The sequence below is a fragment of the Bacillus rossius genome, chromosome 3, assembly GCF_032445375.1.
Source record: "Bacillus rossius redtenbacheri isolate Brsri chromosome 3, Brsri_v3, whole genome shotgun sequence".
NCBI lineage: Eukaryota > Metazoa > Arthropoda > Insecta > Phasmatodea > Bacillidae > Bacillus > Bacillus rossius.
The window spans coordinates 60,129,202-60,152,749 of NC_086332.1; the positions used below are offsets into that span (position 1 = coordinate 60,129,202).

At 45.9% G+C, this 23,548-nt stretch overlaps 1 protein-coding gene across 2 annotated transcripts in view; it reads left to right on the plus strand.

Annotated features, from left to right (window-relative positions):
• Positions 1–16,172, plus strand: part of LOC134530760 (protein argonaute-2-like) — a 65,434-nt gene extending 49,262 nt beyond the window's left edge. Inside the window, exons 2-3 of one of the 2 annotated variants that reach the window (XM_063365908.1) lie at positions 9,924–10,548; positions 10,588–16,172. In XM_063365908.1, the coding sequence (XP_063221978.1) occupies positions 9,933–10,548; positions 10,588–13,424 (3,453 nt within the window). In that variant the 5' untranslated portion in view covers positions 9,924–9,932 and the 3' untranslated portion in view covers positions 13,425–16,172. Of the gene's footprint in view, positions 1–9,923 lie in introns of both variants that reach the window. The other variant, XM_063365907.1, reaches the window with a different exon arrangement.
• Positions 16,173–23,548: the final 7,376 nt, after the last annotated feature.

Here is a 23,548-nt window from a genome sequence, read left to right on the forward strand (position 1 = left end):
ACGCCAATTAGCGGCGGCGTCTGAAATACACTGAAGTCTAGACTAAAATACTGAAATGAGAATGTAAGGATGTAATTTGATATATCTTACCATTCCTGAAAGAGAGTTGTAGTTAGTGCGATATGAACGTTTGGGCCAACTACCGTCAACAACCACCGTCAATAGTGGAATTCCATTTTCATCAACATGTCCTCTTTTGATGGCTTCTTGTATTTCTAGCTTGGCAGCTTCTGCCATCTCGTGATGCGCAGTCTTTTCAAAACCAAAGTACTAATAGTCATTTAAGAGGAAAATATTGCAAATGAAATTGGAATTTTTTTTTATTTTTTATTATTATAAAAAGTACATTTCTCCGCTAATTATTATTTGTTAATGATTTTATAAATAATTCAGAATACTTACAGTCATGTAAAAAAAGTACTAATAGTCATTTAAGAGGAAAATATTGCAAATGAAAATGGAATTAGTTTTTTTATTATTTATTATTATTTTTTATTATGAAGCGTACAGGTACTGTATTATAAAAAGTGGTACATTTCTCCGCTAATTATTATTTGTTAATGATCTAATAAATCTCCTCTACCCAAATTCACCCCTTTCCCAAATTTGCTTTATAACTCCGCCTAGTAATTATAATTTACAAAATCTTTCGCATCACGGAGTCAAGTGGTCAGCACGCTGATCTGAAACTAAAGGGGTGATGCTTTTTCTTACAAGTGGTATTTTTGCATACTATGATGAAAGTATCTTTACGCTAGTTCGACACCTTGAAAACTTGTAAGTATACCAAGACAATGGCACATCTAACACCAATGATTTCGCCCTTTACTGCTACCTGGAAAGACCTCTAGCCGCCTTCCGCTTCAAAGCTGACAGCTATTATTGTCCTGTCTCTGTGCCCTCTTCCTCTTTCCCCCGCCCCCACCCGCCCATCCACCCTGTCGGACCAACGCTCAGGAATGCGGACGGAGAGTAGCCCACGAACATCGGCATAACAGTAGTGGTGGTGTTGAACTTTACTCCTTCCATCATTATGACTTAACAAAAAAAAATTAAGAGTTCCAGTTAAGTAATTCATTATTTAAAATTCACTGACTTTGCTCTTTGTTTGGCAAAATTTATCTACCAGTTGCAGAAGTGCAAAATTATTGTACTCAACATTGTTGATTTAAGGGAACTTTATTAATTTTTTTAAAGCACAATTTAAAAAATATATATTTTTTTCAAAATGGAAGCGTTTATTGGACATGCATGCACACACACAAAAAATTATACAATTTCAGGTAGCTTCGTTTTTCTGTTATTATGGAAGTTACATCACCTCTTGCATAACTTCTTCTTCCAGGGGTATTACTGACTCTTAAGTTTATTATTCTCTCTGTAATAAATCACAAAAGGGTGTATTGTCACACAATCACTTGCCCAGTGGAAACTTTGAGCTTCGTCCTGAACGACAATATTATAGTTTTCAGAGAAATCTTAGTTTACTACAATATTTTCTTTTTTGTGAATAATGACTGCTGCTTTGCATTAAAATCATGCTTTTTGTAAAATGGTCAGTTTGTCACATAAAATATTTATAAAATCCTCATTAGATTTTTGTAAAGTTTTGAGACTGAAACGATCAACAGACACCCACTGATGATAAGTGACATTTTCTATAAGATTTTTTTCAAAAGCCTCTTCAATGATTTTGTGAATTGGGGAAACACCTGGGGCATTCTGTACATTCACTTGTATAGCAGTTAATGTTTGGTGGATTACACAGAATTTTTGCCAAACAGTGTTTGTAAGTATTTAGTTTTCAAAGCTCCAAATTTTGTATTTTCAATAATTAACTTAAAGTTCTGGTGGCTGGTGCATACACAAACTGAATGTGTACCACTTTGGCCTGCCAGTATGCAATGTTTTGGTTTCAGCTTGGCAAATTTTGAAAAACCTATTGTAGTGTCTGAGAATCTTTCCAAGTACATGTAAGCTTCCTTCAGATTACAGAATATTAGTCGTTTTGACATTTTTGTTTTAATTCCATTTGAATAGACTACACTCAAACAGTTCTTAATACCGGGCATTATTCTGCTTATATAATCTCTTTCATAAAATGACTTAATGGTATCGAAAATATCTTTTGAAAGAGTCTTTTCATGCTTTGGGTTAGGGCTTTCTAAAATACCCCCTCCCCCTCTTTTTTTTTTTGCCTGTCTCACCATATAATTTGGTGCATTAAATTCCAGCATTATTTTTCTAATGCCCCATTTCTCTGGGAGACACGTATCATTAACTTCTTATTTGTTGATGTAGAAAACTTTTCTTTGAGGTTTTTTAAAACTGACTCATCTAGATTCTCATCAGTAGATGAATCTACAGCTGCTAAAAAGAGTTTATGCTTCAATGCAGAGTTTATCTTTTTTACTTTCTCTGTAGAATAATGCTTAGAGTGAATTTTATTAACGTTAATAGGAGACACTTCTAGTTCAACTGTTGAAGTATTAAATTGTTCAGTTACAATTTTTGGATCCAAAGAAAAGGATGGATCATGTGGCTGAGAACTGTATTCCTCCTTTAGATTGGAGAAAAAAACAGGCCAGAGGGGCCAGATTGTCTACCTTGAATTTTCCACTTTCTTTCCTACAAAAATCACAAATTTTGGCTTCTTTAGGTATTTCAGGATATAAACTTAGCATCCAAGATGTGACATTTTTCAGTCTCTTTTTATCCCTAATTGTGTGATTAGTTTTGTTTAGCAGGTTAAAACATTGTAAATTAATGAATTTGTTTTTGCTTTCTACTGTCTGTTTTAAACAATTTTTTATACTTTATAAAAATACCATCTCACTAACATCATATAGGCCTAGGTTATTGTATTTTCATTGTGTCTTTCAAAGAGCTACAGTAAATGTTTATCATGTAGTACGTACTTACAAAATAATATTTTTGTGAACACTCACCTAATATAAAAATACTTTTAAGGAATTAATAGAACTTCTATTTTAACTTATTTCAACACAAAAGATTGTTCACTTTTAAACACTTACATTATGTACTGGCATCCTACTTATACCAACTACATATGCAGACTCAAAACAATTTAACACAGACAGAAGAGAACTGAGAGTGAGCCTGTCTCAACTTGACTGTGAAGCTCTTTGTCGGCTCATGAAACAATAACAGACCTACCCACTATTTCTCACCGTTCATGTCACAACTTGAAGAATCATATAGAACAGAAACTGCTGATTGTTATTATGAGTATCTCCTTACATTTTCAAATAAAATGCATTATAAAGTAATGCTATCTCACTGGGGTTGATAGAGTCATGCGGTGTGTGAGCATAGACTAAATATGGGCACCACCACGTGGTTAAAGGGCACGTGGACCCGGCTATCCCCTCTCAGGGCCATAACGTAGACAAGCGCGACGGGGCTCGCAATTCCCTATACTTCTCAAATCTAGCCTAACCACCCGCTCTCAGCGGCGGGCATGCTCCTTAACTCACGAGAAGAAACCAGAGTGGTTTCTAGGTGTCCCCACACGCTGGAGGATGGGAAGGAATCACACGTCGCTGCGTCCTGCTCCGGGTGGCGATTGAGATGGACTGGCTGTGGTCAAAGTGTCATGGCTGCAGGAAGCTTCGGATTTACCGTTAGGCAACTGACAATGACGTGGAGGACCTAAGTAGCGAAGCAAAGCCCTTAAAGCTCAACACAAATTTAAACATATTTTCCCTGAATTAACAGTACATAAAAACGTCACTAATTTCTACTTAAGTTCAAAAAATAGTCTATCTGCATCGGGTAGTTCTGAAACCTGCATGGCGCTGCTCAGTCCTTATGTCTAGCCTGTTTTCATAAACACAGAAGGGAACAGTAAAAGAAAAGATAAAGAATGACAATTAATTATTTAAATAGTAATTATGTTAGGGTTGTGTGGCACAGGCTCTATAAATGTGCCTCTTGCAAGGCAGACCAACACACGCACACACACAACTGGCTCCTGATGGCAGGAGGTTCGAAACCAGGAGAAGATGGGAGGGGAGGGGCCGAGCGAGACTTGAGGCACATCGGGCTTAGGGAGGGCGTAGCCCCGGTCGATGTCAATCCCTACCCCCCCCGAAGGAGCCCGATGTGACTGCTACACCCTTGTTCTCGCCGCCCTCGGTTGTCTCGTGCTGTTGCTGGTTTGCCCCTTGTAGCCCGCAACACCGGGGCCAGGGTGCCGCCTAGTGTGGCCTTAAGTTATAGCGGGGTTGGGTGCCTCATTTCTCTCCCCCCCCCCTCCCCCAATGCGGCTTCTGCGTCATCTGTGGTGGGTTCCGGTGGTTCTTCAAAGGTCACGCGAAAAGTGGCGTTTGTCAGTGACAGGTAAAGGGGCTGCCTAGGTTCATCCTCGTCGGTTGTCTCTGGGCATGACGGCACGTCCTCCGGTTCCCAGATTATGGGGACGGGTTTGAGCTCTGCCCTAGTCCCCTCCGTCCTTGCGTCCTGCGAAAAACCTCGGAAGGGCGTTGTATCGTCCGCATGTTCTGTGTCCAATTGTCTCGGCTGGAATGCGTCTGCTGTCGCTTGGATAGGCGACACTATTTCCGCTATAACGGTTTGTTGTATACAAAAATAAAAAGATGTTAAGCGCCAATTGTAGTTTTTGTTTTATTTTTCAAAATAGAATGCTGCACAGACGAATCAAAACACTTACCATATTTTTCTCACTCATTCCATTCGTACATCCGCCTGTCAAAATTGCTCGTAGCTCGGGCGATGAGAATTAACGAAAAGTAACGTAGATTAAGTCCTTCAGTAACATTTTACTGTAAGTAAACAAAATCAGTGCAGCCTCAAACTTGGCCGCACCCAGCACAAATGAATTTCGCCATGAGCCAGACGCCGACGTTGGTAGCCGCAATTTCTAATTTAAAAAAAATGTCCAAAAAGTTTCAAAACAACAAATGATTAAACGGCATTGCTCGAACTACCGACGTTAAGTTTTTTATTCCACAATTACTACATATTTTGTGAGAAGCCACCGAACGCGCCCTCCTGGTACAGCAATGGACAGACGACTGGTGAGAAAATGGCACTGTGTCCTTCACGCAGGGAGGGCAGTCACATGACCTCACCGACCAATTACACACACGCTTCATTCACACTACAAATCATAAGCCAATAGGAATACACGACATACATTGAAAACAGTTTTCTATACATAGAGCCAGGGACTTTACATTCTCGTTCTCTCTCCAACACCGTGGGAGAGTAGTTCACCTCCAGTTCCCACGCAGTGACGAGATATCGTTAGTCTCTCTCTTACTGGGGAATCACTGTTTCTATCTCACTTGCACTTACAGGCCTCTTATGCCTCTCTCTTTCTACACATCACCCCAGACACAGTCCCTTGTTCTAGAATCATTATGCAACTACAATCATAATACAAATTACTTGACAAAATTAAACTTATTGAGAAAAACTTGAAAAAGTAGGCCAAAACAGGCAAAAATCCAGTACAACTACTTATTTGTGAGCAATTACATAAAAAATAGTAATGATTGAAAATGTCTGTTAAAATACAAAGTACATTCTTAAAACACACAGCACGTACAAATATCAACCCTAAAATACATAAAAACTGTAAAATATGCTTAGCGAGACTTTTTTAAGAAATATTTACATGCATGAAAACAGTTTAAAAGAAAAATATTTAGCTAGGAGGGCAGGGGTTTGCAACGTTACACCGTTTCCGGAAACCCCTGGCTCTATGTCAGCATTTTTCCTTGGAGTTGACATGGCTGGGCCCTCCCCGACCGACAGGTTCCTGCTACTTGGAGTTTCGGGTTCGTATTCGTGGTTGTCATCTGACAGGTGGTAGTCACCTTCCTCGGCCGCCAGCCTAACTGCATTTCAGTGATATTTCGTCGCCCGTCTCATTGGTAGCTGAACCACCACTGCGGTAGTGCCTAGCACTTTAACGATCAGGACGGTGCCAGCCCAGTACAGAAGTGGTGTTGTCATGCGGACAGAGGGTGGAGCCGGGCGTAAACAAATTGGCCGGGTGTGAGATCCACGGGCGGTCGAGTCGTGGTTGGCGTGGTGTTTTCCTTGTGGCTTGCCTGGTTACGCTGCCCCTGTACCAGCATGGCCAGTGCTTCGCCGGTGACAATGTTTACTCGGCGGTGTATGTCTGGGAGGTGCTGGTCCCACTGGGTGTGATCGTCTTTCAATCGTAGTCTGAGTTGTACCTTGAGTTCCTGGTTCCGCCTCTCGGGGTTTGCCCTGGGGTGGTACACCGGGGTTGTGTGCGTTAACACTTGCCACTTTGTGTAAAGTTCTGTCCACCTATGCCCTGAGAACTGGTTGGCATTATTCGTCAAGAGTACCCGCGGATACCCCCACCGAGGAAAGAACTCGGCCTCCAAGGCCCGCGCGATCATCCCCGCCCGACAGTACGACAAGGGGTACGCTATGATCCATCTCGTAAAATAGTCAGTTACGACCAGCAATAACATTTTTCCCTGGGGTGAGCGCGGGTACGGTCCCATCAGGTCGAGCGCGACCGTGTGGAACGGTTCGACCAGTAGGTGTGGCACCTGATGCTCCCATCCGTCCGGGTGTCGCAATTTGCACCGCTGGCAGTGCCGGCAATTCTGCACGGCATTGCGTACAAACCTGCCCATGCTTGGATAGTAGAACAACTCCCTAATGACCCGCGTGGTCTCATCCATGCCGGGATGGACGACAAGTTTGTTTACATGTAGCAACTGGAAAATCTGTTTGCATGTCTGTGTGGGCGCGAACGTCCGCCGTGTTTGTTGTCTCCCGGCAGGGCGGGCTTGTAAGTGACCGTCAACCACTTGGTAGCCTTCGCATTCTGCTACAGCACACTTCTGTATTAGTTTTTTTGTTCCTACTTCAACCCCATGTGTCTTTTGCACGAACTTGTCCAGATCGTCCAGTTCGGTGCCGGGGGGGGTCTTTTCGTTGATGTTGTGTAGTACCGCGGGCGGGTCCCCGTCTTCAGTGTCTGTGTCCCGGGTTTGGCTGGAGGGAGGTAGGAGCTTGTCCCAGTCGGCGTCGTCCCGGGCTACTGCTGTCATGTCGGGGTTTCGGGACAGTTCGTCGGCGAGCTCGTTTTTACTGGGGACATGTTTGACGGTAAAGTCGAGCGCTTGCAGTAACATGGCCCAGCGTGTCAGTTTGGACCGGCGGCCCTGCATGACTACCAACCACTTCAGGCACTGGCTGTCCGTCCGTCCGTCCTTAGTACAAAGCACTGCCCCTCCAGATGCGGTCGGTACCTCCTTAGTGCCCAGACTACTCCTAAACATTCACGTTCATTGACCCTATAGCACCGCGACTCGCCCCCGTCGCCAATCTGCAACAGGATGGCGCCGATCCCCTCCTGGCTTGCTCTGTCTGTACAATTAGTGGTCGGTTTGGGTCGAGTCAGGCTAGTATGTGGCATTGCCGGAAGCGGCTTTTCAGTTCCAGAAAAGCGTCCTGCGCGGTCCCCGACCACTTGAACGGTGTTTTCGGGGATAGTAGCTCCGTCATAAGCGCAGCGACAGTGGAAAACTCCAGAATAAATGTGCGGAGCCAATTAGCCAGCCCAAGAAAACGTTGCATTTGCTTCCGTGTTCGGGGTGCACCACCAGCCCCAGGAAATCCAACTCAGTGGTGCCAATGTGACACTTTTCACTGTTGCAAGTTAGTCCGTGAGTCGCGAGACGCCGTAGCACCAATGCCAGATGGTGGGAATAGTCCTCCCAGGTATGTAACCAAATTATAACATTATAACAGGTTGGCAGCTGCGAAATCCCTTGAATAGTCACCCAACACTCGCGTCATCATATTCAGAAACGTGGCCGGGGCATCTTGCATTCAAATGGCATTCCACAGAATTGAAACCGGCGCTCGTCGGGTATGGTGAAAGCGGTTTTCGGTCTGTCCTCCTGGCGGATGGGTACTTGTCAGTAACCTGACTTAGGTCGAGAGACGTAAAAATTTTTGCGTTTCCGAGACTGGCGACGGGGTTGACAATGTTCAACAGAGGGGGTGGGGCATTCACATTTAGTTTGCTTATAGGTTTGAAGATAACCAGAAGTGTATACTACCGTCTTTCTTCTCCGCGAGAAAAATCTGAAAGTTATCGGGACTTTCTGGGGTTCTATGATCCCGTCAATGTAGCATGTCCCGGACTGGCGTCAGAATTGTTTGCCTTCCCGCGTGTCTGAAACTGCCTGGAGGTATGAATATGGGCTCGTGGGGGTATTTTGGTATTGCGTGTTCCGCTACCATCGAACGTTTCAAGGGATCAGCTGAGGCAAACACACGACCTGCTGGTCGAGCCCACTCTGCATCGCGCCATGGTGTTCGGGGGTAACACCATGGCGGAACTTGTCGAGACTGACCTCTTAGTTTGTGGTGACGGTGTCGGAAGCCCGACGCAGTGGAGCATCCGCTTGCCCTGGGTTCCGACGTGCAGACACCCCATCTGCACCTCGATGTGAGCATTCTGCTTGCTTGGCCACTGCAGCCTGAGGATGACATCATCCCTCAGCCCCTTGACCACCAGGGTGGTCGTGATGGAGTCCTGGTCGCGGACTCGGACTTGCAGTGTCACGACGCCCTGCCTATCGCAGGTGTCGCCTATGGTGGCCAGCGGGAACCGGCCCTCCTGAGGCATGCAGTGGTCTGCCTCGACGAGTCTAGCTGCTGTGTCTATCAGGGCGTTAACAGCGCGTCCGTTTACAATCACTAGCACCTGGATGAGGCATCCCTCGGCGGCGTTCACGTGGCCCAAGAGGGGCCCAGTTGGCATCGACAAGCTGGTGCGGTTGGGATTCAGCGCGGGGGTGGGTTGGTGGTCTACTGTGGCCCGTTTCCCGCCAGCTCGTTGCGGGCTCTTCCGGGCTGGTTCCGTATTGGGCAGTCCTTGTGCCAGTGGTAAACCGGCCTCGGGCATGTCTGGCACCTGGGCGGGGTTCCCTCTCTGTCATGCCAGGTGGCGTTGGTCTGCCCCCTCCCTAGGAGAGGTCATCGCGGCGAGAGGTGTCCCCACATGTCAGAGGATGGGAAGTAATCACACATCGCGTCCTGCTCCGGGTGGCGATAGAGATAGACTGGCTGTGGTCAAGGTGTCATGTCCGCTGGAAGCTTCAGATTTACTTTTAGGCAACTGACAATATTGTGGAGGAACTAAGTAGCAAAGCCCTTAAAGCTCTTAACACAAATTTAAACATATTTTCCCTGAATTAACATTATATAAAAACGTCACTAATTTCTACTTAAGTTCAAAAAATAGTCTATCCGCGTCGGGTAGTTCTGAAACCTGCATGGCGCTGCTCAGTCCTTATGTCTAGCCTGTTTACATAAACACAGAAGGGAACAGTGAAAGAAAAGATAAAGAATGACAATTAATTATTTAAATAGTAATTATGTTAGGGTTGTGTGGCACAGGCTCTATAAATGCGCCTCTTGCAAGGCGGACCAACACACGCACACACACAACTGGTTCCTGATGGCGGGAGGTTCGAAACCAGGAGAAAATGGAAGGGGAGGGGCCGGGCGTGACGTGAGGCACATCGTGCTTAGGGAGGGGAGGGGGTAACCCCGGTCGACGTCAACTCCATTGGCTGAGAAGATGCATGATCACAGTAGAGTGTTACTAAAATGTTCGGTGGAAAGCAGGAAACGAGCAAGGCACAGATGTTTAAACACAGTAGCAACCAAACTAAGACCAAAACACAATAATCTCTAATGATTTTTAACATTACGTTTTGTCAACTAATTGATAAATTTTGGTATAGAAGTATTAGCTAGGTAAAATAGGTACATAGGTTCTTTATAGATCTTATAGAAAGGATAGTTTGTGAAGTACTGGTACATCAACTATTACATTATTTTTTACTAATTTTTTTGGACTTTGTTTCCAGTGATTTGCAATGGGGAAAAAGAATAAGAAGAAATCTAGTACGAGCCAAGAACCAACACAACAACAACAGCAGCAGCAGCAGCAGCAGCAGCAGCAGCAGCAGCCGCCGCAGCCGACGCCCCCACCTGCAGCTAAGCCAGAAGAGCATCCACCGTCAGGTGATACCCAACCAAAAACTTCGGGAGGAAAAAAACAAAAGAAAAATGTTAAGCAATTAAGTGAATTGCAACAACCAGCTATAGTACAACACGAATCACAGCCAACAACTGCAAGACAGCCTGAAGGATTCCAACAGCAACAGCTGCATACTCCAGTAGAGGGACAACTGCGTCAGGAACCACCAGGCTTTCATCCACCATCACAACAACAGCGAGGGCCACCAGGCTTCCAGCTTCCACGTCAGCAACAAGTACCACCAGGTTTGCAGTTACCAGATGTACAACAAACCCCCCTTAGTAGCCATGAACGTCAGGCACAACCACCTCAAACAGCATGGGGTCAAAAGAGACAAGTTCCACCAGGTATCCAAGAGCAGCAGCAACAAGGACCACCAGGTGGGAGGGGATGGGGACAGCAGAAACAAGGAGCACCAGGTATTCAAGGGCAGCAGCAACAAAGACCACCAGGTGGGAGGGGACGGGGACAGCAGAGACAAGGACCACCAGGTATTCAAGGGCAGCAGCATCAAAGACCACCAGATATTCAAGGGCAGCAGCAACAAGGACCACCAGGTATTCAAGGGCAGCAGCAACAAGGACCACCAGGTATTCAAGGGCAGCAGCAACAAGGACCACCAGGTATTCAAGGGCAGCAGCAACAAGGACCACCAGGTATTCAAGGGCAGCAGCAACAAGGACCACCAGGTATCCGAGGGCGGCAGCAGCAGCAGCAGCAAGGACCAGCAGATGGCCTGGGGCAGCAACATGGGCCACAAATACAGCAAAAACAACCTTCTCAGCCTGCAGTTCCTGCAGCACGACAACCACAACCAAAAGTTGATGCTACAATAGTAACGAAAGGTGTAAGAGCTTTGAGTTTAAAAGTACCACCACGTACCAATATTCGTGGAGGAGGTACTAAGGGAAGAAAGACCATAATAGAGACCAATCACCTTGCACTGGATATCAGTAAAGCCAGAAACAATAGAATCATCCATTATGATGTGGCAATAGATCCAGACAAGCCAAAGAGGCTGATTCGATTCGTGATGGAGCAGTTTCGTGTAGACAATTACCCTGATAGATATCCTGCTTTTGATGGAAGGAAAAATCTGTATAGCTCAGGATATTTACCTTTTCAGACACACATATCAGGAAATGTCGTTATACAAGATGAAGAGAGTAGAAATCCAAAAGAATACAAAGTAACTATAAATTTTGCTAACATGGTTAACTTAGACCAGCTTAAAACTTACATGCAACAAGGTAACTCTCAGGATACTCCAATGGAGGTGATTCAGGCAGTTGATATTGTTCTTCGTGAAGCATCAGCATCTTCTAGGAGTTTTGTACAGGTTGGGCGGTCTTTCTTCACACCACCATCAGATCAACTTATAGACCTTGGAGAAGGCTTGGAGTTATGGTATGGGTTTTACCAAAGTGCTATTTTAGGGTGGCGACCATTTGTAAACATTGATGTAGCACATAAAGGTTTTCCCAAACATCAGAGTGTTGTACAATTAATTAGTGATTTATTTCGTGACCCTAGAAGCCAGCAGGGGTTAAACGCATATCAAATTGATGATCTAAACAAGTACTTAAGAACACTCAAAGTCGATTATGAACTACCTAATCAGCCAAACACAAAGAGATGTTACAGAGTTAACAAAGTGGTTGATTCACCACGTAGGTTGAAATTTAAACTTGAAAATGGCCAGGAAATGACTGTTTTAGAGTATTTCAGACAGGAAAAGAGATTGAATTTGCAGTACCCAGATTTACCATGTCTTCATGTGGGATCTCCAAATAGGCCAAACCCTATATATTTACCAGTAGAACTCTGCACAGTAAGAAGTCAAGTGATTGTTCGTAAAATGACTGAAAATCAAACTTCTAACATGATAAAAGTTGCTGCAACCAGTGCAGATAGACGAAAATCTAAGATTATTGATGCATTGAGGAAAGCAGGATTCAACAAATCCAGGACAGTTCAGGAATTTGGATTCTCTGTTAGTGATCAGTTTGAAAAGATTCCAGCTAGAATATTGGATGCTCCACAATTGGAATACAACAAACAAGTTGAGAGACCAATGAAAGGTGTGTGGCGAGCAAAGCCTTTCTTAAACGGTTCAGTGCTTTCAGACTGGATAATACTTAATTTGAATAATCGTTATATTAGAGAAGATCAGCTGAGAAGTTTCTGTACTGAAATGAAAAGGACAGGTGAAAATTTGGGCATGAGAATTGGCCCATCTCGATCACCTTGCTCTGTTGATTGGCACCCTCGGGATTTGCAGCGTAAGTTGGAAGAATATTTGCAGCAAGTTAAAGGTATCCAGCTGGTGGTAGTGGTGGTTCCTGATAGAGGTGATTTCTATGCCAAGGTTAAACAGACAGCAGAGCTGCAGGTAGGTGTTCTAACTCAGTGTGTTAAAGCCCGTACCATGGGTCGAATGAACCCTGCGACTGTCAGCAACATTCTTCTAAAAGTTAATTCCAAACTGAATGGTATCAATCATACCCTACATTCCAGCGCAAAACCCCAATGTTTGTTGAGGCCAGTAATGATAGTAGGAGCAGATGTTACACATCCTTCTCCGGACCAAAATGACATACCTTCAGTTGCTGCAGTCTGTGCAAGTCATGATCCAAAAGCATTTTGTTACAACATTCAATATAGACTGCAAGGGCCTCGTGAAGAGATTATAAGGGACCTGGAAAACATAATGAAGGAACACCTTAAGTTTTTCTTCAAGCAGACTAAAGGTTATAAGCCAGAGAAAATAATCTTCTACCGTGATGGTGTTAGTGAAGGACAGTTTGCCCAAGTTCTGAATGAAGAACTGCAAGCAATCCGGCGTGCTTGTCAATCCATGAGTTCAGATTATCAGCCACAAATTACCTTTTTGGTGGTACAGAAAAGGCATCATACACGTTTCTTTCCACTAAAACCAGAAGACTTTGATGGAAGAAATAACAATGTGCCTCCAGGTACTGTTGTCGACACGGAAATAACACACCCGACAGAAATGGATTTCTATCTTGTGAGTCATGCCAGCATTCAAGGAACGAGTCGACCTACAAAGTATCGTAGGTTGTGGGACGACAGTAATATGTCAGAAGATGACGTTGAACAGCTCACATATTATTTGTGCCACATGTTCTCAAGATGTACCCGTGCCGTATCATATCCAACACCCACATATTATGCTCATCTTGCAGCATATAGAGCTCGAGTCTACATAGAAGGCCAAAGAATACAGTTGGACAAATTACCGGAAGAGCAAAAACGTAGGCGCATCCAGGACGTTATCTGCAGAGATTCACCTATGTTCTTTGTGTAGGTGACTAATATAACAAAAAGCTATTTATTTATCCCTTAAGAGGCCACTCCAGTGTTTCAGGGGCACTACGCAACCCGCGTTAACCTCATAAGATTCAATGCTATTTTCATTTTGCTTATAACTTATTAACTAATATAGATTTTGAAATGATGCTTGCTTCATATGTAAGACAACGATGCTCTTATCAAAGCCCCTTTCTTCAAAAACGTGCATAAATTATGGTTCAAACCTAGACAATACACTTATGCATATTAGTAAAGATTAGTATAAAATCATAATTTATGCACGTTTTTGAAGAAAGGGGCTTTGATAAGAGCATCGTTGTCTTACATATCAAGCCAGCATCATTTCTAAATCTATATTAGTTAATAAGTTATGAGCAAAATGAAAATAGCATTGAATCTTATGAGGTTAACGCGGTTTGCGTAGTGCCCCTGAAACACTAGAGTGGCCTCTTAAGTTCATAACGTAACTTAAGCTAGTTTAGTAATATAATAGAATAATATAATTGTTTGAAATTTTCTAGCATACGTAAATAAGTGTAAAATATATAATAATATTAAAACTTATGAGAAATATTTGCTTTTGCTAAATGAGTATAGTAGTCTCGTTTATTCAACCTTATCTGACATTCAGTATTATCCTACGCTCTACTGCAAAAATGCTAAATCTGCAAGTTGCATTTGTGAGGTTACTCATATTTTTTTTGCTCCCAACACTTCTGCGACTAATTAATTTTTCAGTTAATTTTTTTCTATTTTGTTGTAAAACCTGATTAATAGGTTTTTTATGTGTAATATTATAACTTCAGTTTACTTTTAATAGGTCTTTTCTTAACACCTCCCTATTATCTGACATTTTTGCATAGCCAACATTCTGTTGACACAGTTTGTTAGATAAGCGAGACTACTTGAAAAAAAATTTCAGAATGTATTCCACAAAAATGTAATTTTTAAAAAAAAGTTATGTTATCTAATTAATTATAATTATGTAAAAATCACAGTCAAGAAATAAATTTTGGAAATGAAACAAACTAATGTGGATGTTTCTAAAACAAAAATATGGTTCGTTTTGAAACAAATACTTAAAATAATCAAACAGAATGGTTATTTTGAATATTTTGTGTATGTGTATGTGTGTAATTTTAACACTTTTTTTTAAAGGGTAAAGCAAGTTTAGTTTTAGAAGTTGATTGCTTAAATATTTATTACTATTAAAATTAAACATACTACTAACAAATTAGTGTATTTGTTATATCTAGGCTTGTAGGTATTAATAAAGTTTAGTTGGTGTGTCAGTTATATTGTTTGCAGTGATAATGAAATAGAATTTGTAAGGTTAAAATAAATTTGGTCTATAATTGTGTTGTATGTGTGTCTATTTCAGGTATGTCTGCTTTGCTAGCATTTTTTTTTTTAAATAATGTGCATTTTAAGGAATAGCTAAACAAGTCTGAAAAAAAAGCCATTGTAACATTATATGTATGTGAATGACGTCTATTATTTAAATAGCTGTATGATGCATTAAAAACACAATTTATAGCTACAAATACATGTTTGTTTTGGTGATAGAAGAATATATTGGTTATGTAAAGTGAGCATTCAATATTTTTTGATGTTCTGGCCATCCTGATCTCAGTTTTGATGTTTTTCTAAAATCACTCTATGCAAATGCTGAGTGGGTAATCTACAACATGCCATGGTTGAGTAATTCTTTCCATCCGTTTTAGTGTTGAGATCTACCGGTACACTTGAAATAATACTTCAAAAAATGGGAGTTAACATGCATGCTAACCCAATACATAACACAGGTATTTATTATTATGAAGCACAATACGTGTGACCTTTTGACAAATAATCTCAATCATATAGTTAAAATGAGAAGAAAGAGATAGTATAATGTTTGTCATACAAGAGAGAACCAACAAAGTTATAAGTATCATTGATGCCATGCATGTACTAGCACTTTTTTCTTCACTAGTAAATTATAAGTAAACATGGAGAAAACCAAATTGCAGATTTTTTACACTTTTTTTAACATAAAAAATATGTACTACAGTACCTGTCAATAGTTTAGAACCAATACAAAATCGGAAATCTGTAAAAATACGTTCCTTGTGTCAAAATCTTGTAATATCTTTTATATTACATTTCTACACCATTGTAGCCATCACCACACATATTTAATTTTAAATTATTGAAATAGGTATATTAGTTTACAAGTTATGGAATTTTATAGGTGTTAGAAAAAAATTTTAATTTTATGGGTTGAAAAATTTAGAATTATGGTACAATTTATTATGTGGAAAAATATGTAGAAACAGTAAATTTTCTGGTATCATATTGTTCAATATTATTTTGTAAATTATCTCATGTGTTGTTTAAAAAAATCATACAGCTTTGTACATGTGCATGCATGCATGTGTGTATGTATGTGTGTGTATAATCAGAATAATTAAAAAATGAACCTGTGTTAATAAATTTCCCCAATTATAAATTTTTTTGTTATTCAAATTGAACCAGGGAGACAGTTTGGTATGTGCTTTTGAGCCGGAAAGAAACTAACGAACACTGAAAACAATGCTTCGCTAGCTTTGTATTTATGGAAAATTATGTACTTTTTAATTATTGCAAATTAAAGAATAATATTTCTTTAATGCCTAGTTACAAATTTGTTGAAAAATTCTGTATGCATTTCTTTTTCCTTTGAAATAAATACCAAGAATATCTGGCTACTCTGGCTACCAAAGTAGTGTGTTTTAATTTTCACTCATTTGTTTGCTTGATAATAGCTGATGCATTACTTCTCACAACCAATGTAGCTATGTTAGAAATATATTATGAAAGCTGCTATCTAGCTGGCAGGCCCAAAACTACTTAAAATCAGGGTCTCAGGCTGGTATTCATAGTCATATCTTGAGCAACATCTTGAAACCGTTTGGTTTCTCGAGGCAGCGATTTAAATTGCCATGTTTACTAGTCCATGAACAAGACTAGCTTCATTAAGACTGCATGCTCAAGCAAGAGCTTGTTTGCCGTACCTACGGCTTGACGAAGCACTTACTTGAGACAGCCGAAAAGACACGAGCATACACGAACTTTGCCAATTGAACTGTTTTCGTTAAATATTCTGCTACTATTCACACCAAGCACTGAAACCCCAGAATTTGAGGTTATTTATAGTCCAAGATTTAGTGAGTATATATATATCACTACATTCGAATTGCATTTGTACGTTGATATGAGGAATTCGTTAATTGTTTTAATACTCTTGAATCACACATGGAAAAATTGATGTTTTGCGACCACAAATTGCACACCTTCTAGTACATCTCAACTTGTGTCACTTGAGATGCATGAAATTAAGAACTTTATAGACTTTTGTCTTTCCTGTGTAAGTTTAACATTAAGAAATTATGTATCTAACAATTTAATAATACCCTTTTAAAAAATAATATAATTAAGTTAGCATCTTCAGAACTGTTAGTACTGAATTAAACTTGTTTAAAAGCTAATTGTCTTTACAGAATTATCAAAAAATATTTTAGGTAATGAAAAACTTTTTTTGGTTGAGAAAATGTCACTGCTTCAGCTTCAGGATAAGGTACAGTAAATGTTTGTTTAATAAAAATATCAGATTTAACTACACAGTAAAATAATTTTTTTTATTTAAGTAAGAAAAATGTATGTTTAGAATTATAACAATAAGTTTGACGAATCTGATAAGGGTACATAATAAGGAACTTAAAATTTTGTAAAATCCTTTATAAAGTGTTTGTTCGTTCATCAATAATATACAATATTAATTTCCTCATATAATAGGTTAATTTTTCTTGTTCAAGTTACTTGTGATTCTATAATTTAATTGTATTATAAGTAAAATATATAGACTACAGCATGTCTCAAAACCTACTGCATATGAAATAACCAAATAAATAAACTGAGCTATGTATTAAAATATATTATAACAATTAGATTTTAAAAAATTAATCTCATAAAATTTCTCTTAAAGCTATATTTGCATTTTTCATTAACTTGATGACGTTAGGGCCGTTCCCGTGGTTCGGAGTCACTGCCCAGCTGCTCCGGTAGAGAGGGTACGTGCCACGTGGCAAGGGAACTACCCTAACTTAGGTGGAATAAAAGAGTTTTTGACGTTAAGGTGTGTTTAATGCACACGTCACACACTGTACATGGGCTGTCACGGCTCCCCTCTGTGACAGTCCATCAGGGCGAGGCCCGGCTCCACGCACCTTGAGCGCGACACGACATTACCAGTGACCTGACTGGCAGTGACACGACAGTGGCGTGGATGACGGTGACGTGACTGGCAGTGATGCGATTGACGATGACACGAAAGACTGACGTAACTGCCGACGCGAACGACGGTGACGTGACTGACGGTGACGTAACTGACGACGCGAACGACTGTGACGTGACTGACGGTGACGTGACTGACGGTGACGTGACTGACAGTGACGCGAATGACGATGACACGAAAGACTATGACGTAACTGCCAACGCGAACGACGGTGACGTGACCTTCGCGACCGCGCTCTCTCATGCCACTTAGGCGACTCACTCGACCCACGCTCCGCGACGTCTCAGCGGCCTCCCCCCTTGCCGCGCACCACATGAATCTCCCCTCTTCCCTTCGTGTACGTGTGCGTGGAGCCACATGGTCACAGGCGGGGAGACGCGACTCAGTCGCCCGGGAAACACATCTACAGGAACACAACAAGACAAAAGATATTCACACCCTCACATAATTACATAAACAAAACCTTTGTTACACTTTTGCGCACGGGCGCCAGCGCACACGCAAGCCTGAAGCAGCAACGGGCAATAATGGCCTCAGCGAGCCGGAGGAGCACTTGGGACGACGTCAAATGCTCCCCCCTCCCCGAGATCATTTTGCCCGCTGATGCTACGAACACGCGCACTTCACCATTAACACTCGGGCACTCGGGCGTTCATATTGGCATCCCATGGGCGGAAGTAGGAGTAACCTGCTGGGTGAGTACCCATGGCCAATAGTCTAGCAGGTAGGAGGGAGGCCTGCGCTGACGAGTGGAATGGCGGGTTATTTCCGGAACCTGGGAATTCGGTGCAGTGTCTGGGTGCATAGGTGGGGATCTGTCCCCTTCCTTCACCTCATCAAGGAGTTCAATGATGACCCCTTCCTCGGGACCACAGGGCCCTTCAGGTGGATAACCTTTGTGGTGGTGGTACCCATCCCCGTTTAACCCTTCCATTACTTTCTCGGGGAATACTATTTTAGGGATGGTGTCAATGGTTGGTAACTCAGGGTCCTCTTCATCAGGGATTGGGGTAAGGGATGTGTTAACGACGGAGTTTTGGGCATCCCTTGAGTCCAGCCTGTCAGCAAGCTCATCCAGGTGGTCCATAGTGAAACCGTTGGGCTCATACCCATATGCTTGTTGGGTGGGCGTAGCTTCTCGGGAAAATACTGGAGCTTTGGGATTTAAAGAAACCTCGCAACCTGCTGGGTTGGTATTGCCAGTGACCATTTCGTCACCGAAGTTCGTCGGCACCTAAGGTGAGTCCGATCTCCTTCCTTCCCTACTGCAGTGGTTTCTTCCAGGGTCGGTGTCTAGGGGCATCGGGTCAGAATTGGCACAACGGCCTTCTCGTGGTGTCTCTGGTTGGTCCCTGGGGCTGTCCTGGTCTGTAAAACTATCCGTGGCTCCTACGGTTGACGGCTGCTGCGGCATCGGGACCGTGGCTAGCCGCAAGGCATCACGGTGTATTTTGGCCATTCGGCCATTCGGCTGCCGCACCAGGTAAGTGGTCATCCCCAAGCGAGCCACCACCTCCCTGGGCTCGGACTACTTGGGCGCGAGGCCCGCGCAAAACCCACGGCCCTTGGCTGACAGATGCTGGAGCCTTACATGCACAAACTGGCCTGGAATGATCTGCGGGGGTGGATTTAGGGACTGGGGTGTTCGATGATCCAAAAACTGGGCCTGATGCCTGCGTGCCCCAGCCCATAGGTCCTCTACCGGGAAAGGTTCTTCTGTGTGAATGACGCCCAGTTCGGCTGGCAATGCTAAGTTGTGACCATGGAGCAGCTCAGCTGGAGAATATCCCGTGACCTCGTTCGTGCGCCGGCGAAGGCAGTACAAGAGGGTGGGGAGGTGAATGTCCCACTTAGTGTGGTCCTCATCAAGGCGGATACGGAGCTGGGTCTTAATGTCTTGGTTGCGGCGTTCAGTGGGATTTGATCTGGGATGATAGGTAGGGGTGGTGTGATGATGGACCCCCCACCGCCCACATGCCTTCCGCCAGCTGTGACCCGTAAATTGGACTCCATTATCCGTGAGCAGCACTCTCGGATACCCATACCGTGGGAACAGCTCTCGGTCCAGTAGGGCGATGATTGTTCCCGCCTTGACATTGGCGACAGCAAACGCCTCGGTCCATCGTGTAAACACATCAGTGACTACAATGATGAACCGCTTTCCCCGGGAGGTGCGTGGGTAGGGGCCCATAATATCAAGAGCCACCTCGTAGAATGGGTGGTCAGGGCGTCGGGGAACCTGTTGCTCCACGCCATCAGGTCGACGCGCCTTACACTGTTGGCAGCGTTGGCACCCACGCACGAACTGCTTAACGTCGGCCGTGACCTCCGGCCAGTGGAACGTCCTGTGGATTTCTCGCAGGGTCTGTTCAGCCCCAGGGTGCCCCGCCAGCTCATGACTGTGGGAGAACAGTAGGATGGCTGGCCGTGCAGCAGGGGGTGCATGAATACTCCAGCGGCTTCCTCTGCGAGCACCACGGGTCTGAAGCATGCCATCGAGACTACGCTGATAGGGAAACGCTTGGTCGCCACACTCGGCCAGTCGGGCTCGTGTTTGTGGGTCGTCCTGCTGGGCGTCACGCACGTGAGTCACCAGCTCTGCCATGGTGGCGAATTGGGTGGCCGGCTCTGGTGTGCTGGGCCCAGGCAGCATGTACAGTAGGGCATCGTCGGGGGCCGGGTCCGAATAGTTGGTAATCGGAACCGGGGGTAGGAGGTTGTCCCACCCCTGGTCATCGTAGACTATGGTTCTGGGGTCCGGGTGCCGGGAAAGCTCGTCAGCGAGCTCATTTTCCCGGCCGGGTACATGTTCCACCGTGAAGTGGAAGCTCTGGAGGAGAAGGGCCCACCGGGTAAACTTTGACTTGCCCTCCTGCACGGAATCCAGCCATTTGAGGCACTTGCTGTCCGTGCGGAGAATGAAGGGGCGCCACTCGAGGTAGTGTCGGTATCTTTTTAGTGCCCACACCACAGCGAGGCACTCTTGCTCATTGACATGGTATCGTCTTTCCGCTGGGCCAAACTTGGCACTCGCGTACTCGACGATACGTCTCTGGCCTTGGCCGTCCAGCTGGTACAGCACCACCCCCATGCCTTCCTGGCTGGCATCGGTCTGCACGAACAGTGGTTCGTCCGGCACCAGCCGCGACAGGGTGTGGTAGTTGCGGAGCTGTTGTTTTACCTCGCCCAGGGCCTGGTCGGCGGCCAAGGTCCACCGGAATTTGTGCTTTGGTGAAAGCAGGTCGGTCATGGGCGCGGTAATCGAGGCGAAGTGGGGAACAAATGACCTCAACCAATTCAAAAGCCCCATGAGTTTCTGGAGCTGCTTCCATGTCTTGGGTGCCTGCTTGCCCTCAATAATGGACAGTTGTTTGGGCAGCGGGCGGCAACCCTCTGCATCCACAATATGGCCCAGAAACTCGATCTCCTCCGCCCCAATGTGGCACTTCCTCGGGGCGCACGTCAGCCCGTGCCTGGCGAGCCGCTCAAACACCAAGGCCAGATGGTGTGCGTGTTCCTCCCACGAACATGACCAGATGATCACATCGTCCAGGTAGGCTTGGGCAAACTTGCCGATGTAGCCATCCAGGACACGGACCATCATGGTCTGGAAGGTCGCAGGAGCATCCATCAGGCCGAACGGCATCGCACAGAACTGGAAGCGCCTGCCATCTGGGGCGGTAAAGGCTGTTTTGGGGCGGTCGGCGGGGCATACTGGCACTTGCCAGTACCCCGACTTGAGGTCAAGCTTTGAAAATATGGTGGCTTTCCCCAATCCAGCGAGGGCATCCGTGATGTTGATTAATGGTGGTGGTGCCGGAATGGTGAGGTGATTTATTGCTTTGAAATTTACGCAAAATATCAGCGTTCCATCTTTCTTGGTGGCCATTACGATACGACTATTATAAGGTAAATTACTAGGTTCTATGACGCCACTCGCCAGCATCTCCTCGATTTGCGCCTGTATGGCATCCTGTTCACGGGGTCCGAACCCGAACACTTTCTGGAATGGAGGGGTATGGGGCACCAGGGGTATGCAATGCTCTGTAATTGTAGTCCTCTGTAACTGGTCCGCAGCTGCAAACACTTGCGAATGAGCCCTTATCACCTCGTCGATGTCGACGTGGTGCTCGGCTGGAACTCCGTGGGTCAGCTCATCCAAACCTACAACTGTGCTAGGTGGGGATGGAATAGGCCGGTGGATACCGTAGACAGTCCAACGGCCGCGGGTACCAAGGTGCAAGCGCCCGGCACGGACTTCGATTGTAGCATCGACCTGTGCAAGCCAGGGGGCTCCCAGGATAAGCTCCTCTCGTAGCTCATGCAGCACTATGGCGTCCATTTGGCTAACATGGTCCCTTATGTGGATTTTTACCTGGGCGCGCCCAGACATGGGTGCGCAAGCTCCCCTGGTGGCCAGCAGGACTGTCCCAGCCTCAGCTGTCACGTCAGCACCGGCGACGAGGTGGGCGGCAATATAGCTGTGGCTGGCGGCGGTGTCCACCAGCGCCTCCAGTTCCCGGCCGTCCACCCGGACAGGTATGCGCAGTAGACTGCCTTCCTCGGGACCCATGCGCCCGAGCCGGGACAGCGTAACCTTTAGCCCCGCATCTACTGTCGAGGCCCCCAGCGATGTAGGGTGAGCGGCAGAGCTCACCGAAGACTCGGGGCACGGCACATCGGGCCGGCGCGGACCGCCCCCACCGACGTCAGGTGGGCGGGGCGGTAGATAACTGGCGCCCGCAGCTGCTGGTGGGGACGCCGACGATGTGGGGCGAGCGGCATAGCTCGCCGATGACTCGGGGCACGGCCAGTCGGGCCGGTGCGGACCGCCCCCGCCGACGTCAGGTGGGCGGGGCGGTAGATAACTGGCGCCCGCAGCTGCTGGCGGGGACGCCGACGATGTGGGGCGAGCGGCATAGCTCGCCGATGACTCGGGGCACGGCCAGTTGGGCCGGCGCGGACCGCCCCCGCCGACGTCAGGTGGGCGGGGCGGTAGATAACTGGCGCCCGCAGCTGCTGGCGGGGACGCCGACGATGTGGGGCGAGCGGCATAGCTCGCCGATGAATCGGGGCACGGCCAGTCGGGCCGGCGTAGAGCGCCCCCGCCGACGTCAGGTGGGCGGGGCGGTAGCTCACTGGCGCCCGCAGCTGCTGGCGGGGACGCCGACGACGTGGGGCGAGCGGCATAGCTCGCCGATGACTCGGTGCACGGCCCGTCGGGCCGGCGCGGACCGCCCCCGCCGACGTCAGGTGGGCGGGGCGGTAGCTCACTGGCGCCCGTAGCTGCTGGCGGGGACGCCGACGATGTGGGGCGAGCGGCATAGCTCGCCGATGACTCGGGGCACGGCCAGTCGGGCCGGCGCGGACCGCCCCCGCCGACGTCAGGTGGGCGGGGCGGTAGCTCACTGGCACCCGCAGCTGCTGGCGGGGACGCCGACGACGTGTGGCGAGCGGCATAGCTCGCCGATGACTCGGTGCACGGCCCGTCGGGCTGGCGCTGACCGCTCCCGCCGACGTTAGGTAGGTGGGGCGGCGTGGATGGTTGGAGTTTCGGAGAGCGGGGCCCAGCTGTCTCATCGCCCTCACCTAGGCGTTTCCCGATGGTTTTGTGTCACCTCCGTTTCCCCCTTCTCCGGCGGCCTTGACGGGGCATTCACGGTGCCAGTGGTACATTTCTGTTGGACAGTACCTGCAGCGAGGAGGCCGCTCTTCACGGGCTGTCGGGCCTCCGCGTCGCTCCCCTCGGTCGGCCTGCCGCCAGGTCAGCCGCGACTGGCCCTGTGGCTCAAGGTTGCGTCCCC